Source organism: Pipra filicauda, unplaced genomic scaffold (genome assembly GCF_003945595.2).
Source record: "Pipra filicauda isolate LSUMZ 115617 unplaced genomic scaffold, ASM394559v2 scaffold816_size96748_pilon, whole genome shotgun sequence".
NCBI lineage: Eukaryota > Metazoa > Chordata > Aves > Passeriformes > Pipridae > Pipra > Pipra filicauda.
The window spans coordinates 45,446-52,623 of record NW_024104994.1 but is presented as its reverse complement, the minus strand read 5'-3'; the positions used below and the strand labels follow the sequence as shown (position 1 = coordinate 52,623).

At 48.1% G+C, this 7,178-nt stretch overlaps 1 protein-coding gene across 1 annotated transcript in view; it reads left to right on the top strand.

Annotated features, from left to right (window-relative positions):
• Nucleotides 1–3,451: 3,451 nt before the first annotated feature.
• LOC114001922 (sodium bicarbonate cotransporter 3) overlaps nucleotides 3,452–7,178 on the top strand; it is a gene marked incomplete at its 3' end in the record, with an annotated part of 48,947 nt that continues 45,220 nt past the window's right edge. The window contains exon 1 of the mRNA XM_039390373.1: nucleotides 3,452–3,682. Coding sequence (XP_039246307.1) covers nucleotides 3,635–3,682 — 48 coding nt within the window. The remainder of the gene's footprint in view (nucleotides 3,683–7,178) is intronic.

The following is a 7,178-nucleotide window of genomic DNA, read 5'->3' as shown; positions in this document are numbered from 1 at the left end:
TGTGGTAGCTTCCTGTCAGTGGTTGTACTTGCCAGAGCAGCTGATGACTGGAGTGGATCGGATGCTGGTGTCAGGCTGGATGGAAGGTGCCTTTATCAGCCTCTAACTTCCTTCCTTTGAGCCCTGTGAATGCCTCATAGTTGGCAAGAAATTAAACAGGAGGAGAATAAAGTGTAAAGCTGACACTGATGGTGCTGCCCTAAGGAGACAGGCAATTTCCTAATCGGAGATGTGGCTTATCCAACCATTTCTGGCTCTTCTATCTGTGTCCAAGAATGTGTTTAGGGAGGGGGTGAGGGGAGGAAAGGGAGGAAGAGGAGTGGAGGAAAAGCACCATCAGGCCACTCTTGGTGGACCAGGTACATTATCTTATTAAAGATACTGATGATCCACTTCTTCAGTGCCACACGAGCCCTATCCACCTCCTTTCATATGTCACCTGGTGTGTCAGTGACAGTCACACTAACGCTCATATGCACAATGCTGGCCTGCTTCTATTTCCATAATGAATTCTAGAAGGTTTGGTAGGTTTCTGAATGTTTGGAAGTTCTGGACAACCTGTTGTGAGCAGTGGCATCACTTTCTCTTCACTCAGGCAGCATGGCATGGGAAAGCTAGGCTGGCCTTTTCTGCTATAGTTATACCTATGGTGACCAGATGGAATGCAGTGAGCAAACAAGTTTTTCAGCTCAGCAAATGACTGCATGCTCACCTGGAGATATTGTTCTCAGTATAGTGTGCAAAGGAAGTACGAAGGTGAATGAATGCTGGTCCCTGCAGCCCTGCTGAACCTTGATTTGTCCATTGGGTATTCTCCGATGCCAGTGAAAAAAGTGCTGGAGCATCTTGTCAGAGATCCCTCTACAGAGATCAAGAAGATAGTGGAAAAGGAACATTCTTTTATGCCAAAACCTAACCGGCATTCATGTCAGTAGGCTCCATTTTGATGGACTAAACATTCTTCTCACTCTGACTGAATTTTTAGAAACACTACATCTGCTGTCCCACAAGAAATCTCACTAAATACTGTAGTTCACTGCACATTAAGGGAAGTTCTGCTTTAGATATTACTGTTCTCTGGACTGAGTCCCCAGAGAATGGAAGAGTTCTGTGCTTGTGAAGATGGGTTGTGTTTATCCCAATATCAATGAAGGACCTCTGCAATCTGCCTCCGAAGACACATATTTAGCACCAATTATGTGGGACCTGAAGTTACAATACATCCCTACTATATCCATGCTGTCTAGTACAAGACCATTTTCGATGGTTTATCTGAGCTGAAACCTGCCAGTACTGTTCCTGGAAGAGGAAAGGATGGAATAGGTCATAGTTATACTCCAGGTGTATCAAGGCCCTTTATATCAAGGTTATTATTTTTGTGGTGCCTGTGCACAGCACTTTATTTCTGTCTATTATCTATTCAAACTCAGCTGAGACCTGATCCAGGTCATAATCTTTGATTGAAGCGTGTGTTAAGATTGCTCCCTGTTCAGTCAGTTCCACACAGCTTGCCTTACTTCGTCTCCTCAGTACAACTAGCAAGTGTAGCTTACACTAATGATAAGTTCCTCAAAGTACAGGTTATAGAGACCTGGTGTAGGCCCATGCCAAGTATTTCATTTGCAAGTTTCTTCCAAGTTGAGCTCTGGCCTTATGGCCAGGATTGCATTTGTGCCCAGTGCCATCCAACAGTGTGTGCACCTGCTGTTCCTTCCAGAACATTTGCTTCTGTTCAGAAAAACATTGAACCAATTTCTTTTGCAGACTGATCTGTCTCTGCCAGTGCCTTTCCTGAAAAGCACAGAGGGGGCTACTGGTCACCAACCCACTCTTCCTGCCCTTGCTCAGGCAAAGGTTCTGAGCCTCTCACTCTCCTGTGGCCAGCCTCCAAAGGAAGCGGGTCTGAGGTTGTGTTGAGCCTCCTGCCGGCAGGCAGAGTGAGAGGCCTGCTTTGCCTCTACAGCCTGGTTTACATTTTTGTCTGTGGGCTCTGTGGAGCCTCCTTTTATAGTGCCCTTAGTCCAGCAGGGTGTTTGTTGGTGCACACATTCCTATCATTTGCTGCTTACAAAGCTGCTGATAAGACCAATAGCTCTCCTATATCCATTTGAGAGGGCTTGTTTGAGACCCAGATCCAATTCTGATCCCCTTGCCCTGACGCATCGTGGATATATTGTATCTGCATAAGTCTGCCTGCCTTCTCTTTTACACTGCATCTCCTGTGATCCTAGTCTGATCCTAAAAACTCTATGCCTCTCATCAACTGACTCCAGACTTTGCTGCTTTTCATACATCAGGCTGGGACTGGTCCTACAGCGAAGTCACTGCTATTTTTTCCTGACGTTTTCCAGCCATTCAGAGTTCAGGCACTGTATGTAACAAATAAGCACTAAGCCCAACGCATCCTGAAAGTGGTCTAAGGAATTAGCTGTATTGCACGTGGTGTGGAGCAGTGTGGCCTCTCTGCCCCCCCGGTGCCCGTCAGCTCCTTGTGTTCATGGTATTAGAGCCTCGCTGACAGCTCAGTCCAGAAGTCCTGGGCAAATAAAGGCTGCCTTCTCCTCAGGCCAGGTGGGGTGTCAGAGTGGAAAAAGGAGCCACAGCATGCAATTCCCCCCAAACTGTAGTGGATGTTGTTAGAAGGAGAAGCCCCAGGGTGATATGAGCATGTCCTCAAGGAGAGGAAGCATGAAGAGATGGTTCACCTGCTGTGTGTGGATGTTCAGTCCCGTCAGCACAAGGTGTTTCACAACCGAATATGCCCGAGGAGGTGTCATCTTCACAGAGGCAGACAAGGCGAAGTTATCTCTAGTAGACAAGTGCAAACAGATGTTTCTTTCTAAAAACTTTCACCAGACCGAAGCCTTACAGGGGCAGCCAAAAACACAACCTTGACACTACTCTCCCCCGCCACCCCTCCGGGCCTTTTGAATAAAGGATTGTTGGAATATTTATGCAAGGTCAAATAACATTATTTTTGGAAATGACTGAATTATTTTGATAACTTAAAAAAAAAAAAAAATCAGCCTGAGGCAGGCACCTGGCATGGAAAATTTCAGCTTGCGTGTAAAAGCTTGGCAGAAGTTACCAGCAAGTGCGAAGGGTGTCAAAAAAATAAAACAGAAAAAAAAAGAGAAGAAAGGGAAGCGTCGAACAGCCGTAGTCACTGGCAGCGCTAGGAGCTCGCTGCCCTCCCGCCGCGCCACCCTGGGAGCTGAGCCCTCGCATCCGTCGGGGATGCCGGCCGGGGAGCGGCCGCAGCGCGCAGAGCCGGTCCCGCCACGCGGCTCCGCGTGGGACCGCGCGCCCCCCTCCCGCCCCGCGCAGCCCCTGCCCCGGGAGCCCCGGGGGGCCGCGGCGGGCGGGCGGGGCGGCGGGCGCGGCGCTGCCTCCCATTGGCCCGGGCGGCGGCGCGGGGCGGGGGCAGCGGGCGCGCCGCCGAGGCGGTCCGGGCTCAGCCCCCGGCGCGGCGGAGCAGTCGCGGTCGCCCCGTCCCGAGGGCACCGGCGCCGCCCGCCCTCCCTCCGCCAGGCAGCGCAGCCCCCGCGTCCGCCTCCGGCTCGCCGTTCGCCTGTCGCTCCGCGCCCCCTACTCTCGCTCTCTCTCGCTCCCGGGCGATCTCGGCGGGGCCGCGATGGAAGAGGAGCGGGCGGGCGAGCAGATGAGACCGTTGCTCACCACGGTAACGCGGGGGTGCGGTGCGGTGGGGGGCGCACAAAGGGGCTGCCGCGGGGCAGAGCCGCGCAGGGGCCGTCCCGCCCCTCTTCTGTCGGGGAACACGGCGGGGACCCCGCTGTGGCTCCCCCGCCCCCGGCGCCGCCGGTCCCCGAGCGGGCGGGGGGTCTCGGCCGCTGTCGCCCGGCGTGCCCGCATGCCGGCCGCGTGGCCGTGTCTCACCCCCCCGGCCCCCCCAGCGCGGGGCCGGAGCCCTTTGTTCGGCCGCGGGCTCCGTGCGCTCGGCGGCCGCGTCTGCACGGATCCCCCCTCCGCCCCCCTCGCCTTCCTTTGTGAGAGCCCCACGGGGCTTGTGCCGGCGGCGGCGGTGGGCGGCGCGGCCGCCCCTGGCCTCGCCTTTCTGCCTGCCCCGCTCGCTGACGAGTTCCTGGGCGAGGGAGAAGTGCGCACACATGGCAAGCGGCGAGCTTCCCCTCGCCCTCGAGGTGCGCGGCGGCGTGGTGGGGACGGGTGTCTAATCCTAGGGGTGGGAGTGTTGTTGGGAGGCAGATGGGTAAAACCAGGGAGCTGAGGTTCGTTTCCTTCCCGGGCCGGTGGCTCAGTAAAGCAGGCATGTGTTGCCTTACTTCCTGTGCTACTGAAAAATACATGTGGTTCCACGGTTGTAATTTCCCCTCCCTTCGAATGACTCAAGGTCTGGATTTTGTTAATGAGCCTTTGAGCTCTTATTCTGATGTTCTCCTTCAGGGCCTTTTCCAAAAAGGTGTCGCACAGCAACTTGTCTACAGTGCCTGAAGAGGAGGCTTGTGTAGTTTGTAACACAAAGCGTGCTGTGACAGACAGAGAAATAATACTGAAAACACATGCATTTTCATCGTTTTTCTGTTACTCTTCAAGGAGAGACTTGAGTCACATTTGATAAAATTGGCAGTCTAATGAAGTATTCGCTTCCTGTGACATCAGTATGTTCAGTGTGTTTTTCCTTTGTTATAACAAGAGTGTTGATAATTTAGTGGTTCAAAGGTCCATGGATTTTGCAAATGTTACAATCTTTGTACGTTGACTTCAGAAGTCAGTGTTTTGCAGATCTATTCCAGACCACTTTTCCACCGTGTCACTGCCCCCAAAAGGCATATTCCCAATTTATGTTAGATTGCTCAAGATAAATTCTAATTAAGAGCAGACTGCTTGATAGGCTTAATTCATGTTAAAACTACGTTGCTCCTCTGTATCAGGTGTCTCTTCTGAGCTGGCAGAAGAATACTCCCATGTAGTAAAGAGATGCTAGGCTTTGTAGAGCAAGGTGCAAAAACTCTGGGCTTCAAGTGTGGGGTTAAAGTTGAAGATAGTAATGGTTACGCTCAGGTGAATCCAAACAAAAAGAGGATTGCAGATGATGTGAAAGTCAGTGTGTCTTGAGCACATTTGTCAGGCCTGGCAGGAGTCATAAGGTTCTGTTGTAACAGAAATTAATTAGGGGTTTTTGGGACAGATGCAAAAGCTGCTGTGCTGTTGCATGATCATTTTTGATGTAGGTGTTTTAAACAGAGGTGCTCAGTGAAGTGGTCCAGGTTGGTTTCCTTGCAACAGCAATGCCTGACCTCAGTGCCGGAACTAGAAAAAAGGAATTTCTGTGGAAAACACAACAGGTAAATGGCTTACAGAAAAGACAGAATATGCTGATCTTGGGCAATTACATGGTATTGCACAATATTGGATTTGTTGTGGGTTTTGTATGGGAGAGGTGTAATTTTAGATACACAAAAGCGACTTAATCCAAAATACGAGTATTTTTGACAATACAGCTTGACTTAATTTTTCTAATCCTGTGTTTCTTGACAGTACAGGCCACCTTCCTGATAGCAAAGCTTGCTGAAACTGCTTACATATGCATAGCTTTTTCAGAGGTAAACATCTCAGTAAGATGAAAGGACTTTGTAGAAAGTGAGAATCAAATTTAAGAACTTCAGTGCAGTGGCTTAAAAGTACAGGAGCATAATCAAACAAAGAACTCTCTAAAATTTTCTTTTCTTCCTTCGTCCAGTGTTGTTTCTGTGTTCATATAGTATTAGGTATGTTATGTGTTAAGTTCTGGTGCCTCTCATATAGAGGAGTGCTTCTGTCGGTCACATGTTCCCCTCCCACTCTGTTTATTTAATCAAAAGTATAAAATATCCTGTAACCTTGCTTGTTTTGTATTTTAGGTCCAGTCTTAAAGAAGAGAATCTTCAGGTGTTTAGAACTTGGGTATTTTGAGGAACCTACTTGGTGGCAATGTGTACATGGAAGTTGGAAGGGGGAGGTGAAGCAAATACCTGATAGTTATTACAACCAGAGAGCAACTGATGATCAGAACATCTGGTATGGCTAGAAAATACAATAGGAAAAAGACATGGAACTGCATAGATCTGTGGTCCTTTCATACCTTACATACTGTAAACTGTTCTGCCCCTCATCTTAAAACAGATACATTGTTATTGGAAAACCTTCACTAAAGGACAACAAAACATGAAGTAGTTCAAAGACAAGAACGAATTCAACAGTCTTAAGAGTTGTCAGCCTGGTAGAAATGATGGCACAGTGATATGGTAAGGCTCTATAAAACTGCTTTGGAGAGAGTAGGTGAACATGGAAGAGGAGGCACACAGTCAAATCAGAGTTAGATGCTTAGTTCAGAACAAACAAGATGATTCTTTACTCAGTGTAGGGATTCACAGGCGTACTTGTTATACAATGTGTACATGAAAGTTTTTGTGGACTTAAGGGGAGGTTGGACAAGCATTGGAAGACAAATACATTGAGGTTTTTAAATAGATGAGCAACAGCCTCGGGAAGTCTGACTTTGAAAACAGCTGGAGGTTGTGAGAGTGTAAGGAGGAGCTGTTATACGCTTGTCTTGTTTTGCCTCTTCCCTCAGCATCTACTTATGGTAATTCTTGTTAGGTTTGTTTAAATAGGAGTGGAACATGGCAGTTTGTTTTCTGTACAGTGGTGAGTTTAACAATTACAATAATGGTATTAAAATGCATGATACTGTGTACTAGCGATCTTAGATCTAGCTTCTAGGTTTTGTCATTATGCTGTTCATTACTGTGTAGTTTGGTGGGCTTCTTTGCAACAGCTGTAAGTAGCATCTAAAGGAAAATATATTGCTGTTCTGTTTCTAGGTATTTGCAGGTAATATTTTCAAAATACTTTGTTACCTTAAAAAAAAAAAGTAGATGGAAACTTTTTTCCTTTGGTACTTGATACTATTTCATGTATCTCAAAATATTCACAAGGTAGACCATGCAGTATAGCTAAGTAATGGGTTTGTGTTTTCTTTTTCTTTTGATGAAGCACATCTGTTTTTATCACTAATTCTACTGTAGATGATGATAGAACTGAAAGTGGCTCTGTTGGAGAAGGGGGTATTTCCAGCTTTTCCTTCTGGCTTTCCTAATCAAAGCAGTAAAAGTTCTGTGGTCTGCCATATCTCACTGAAGAGGGCATTAATGTCCTTG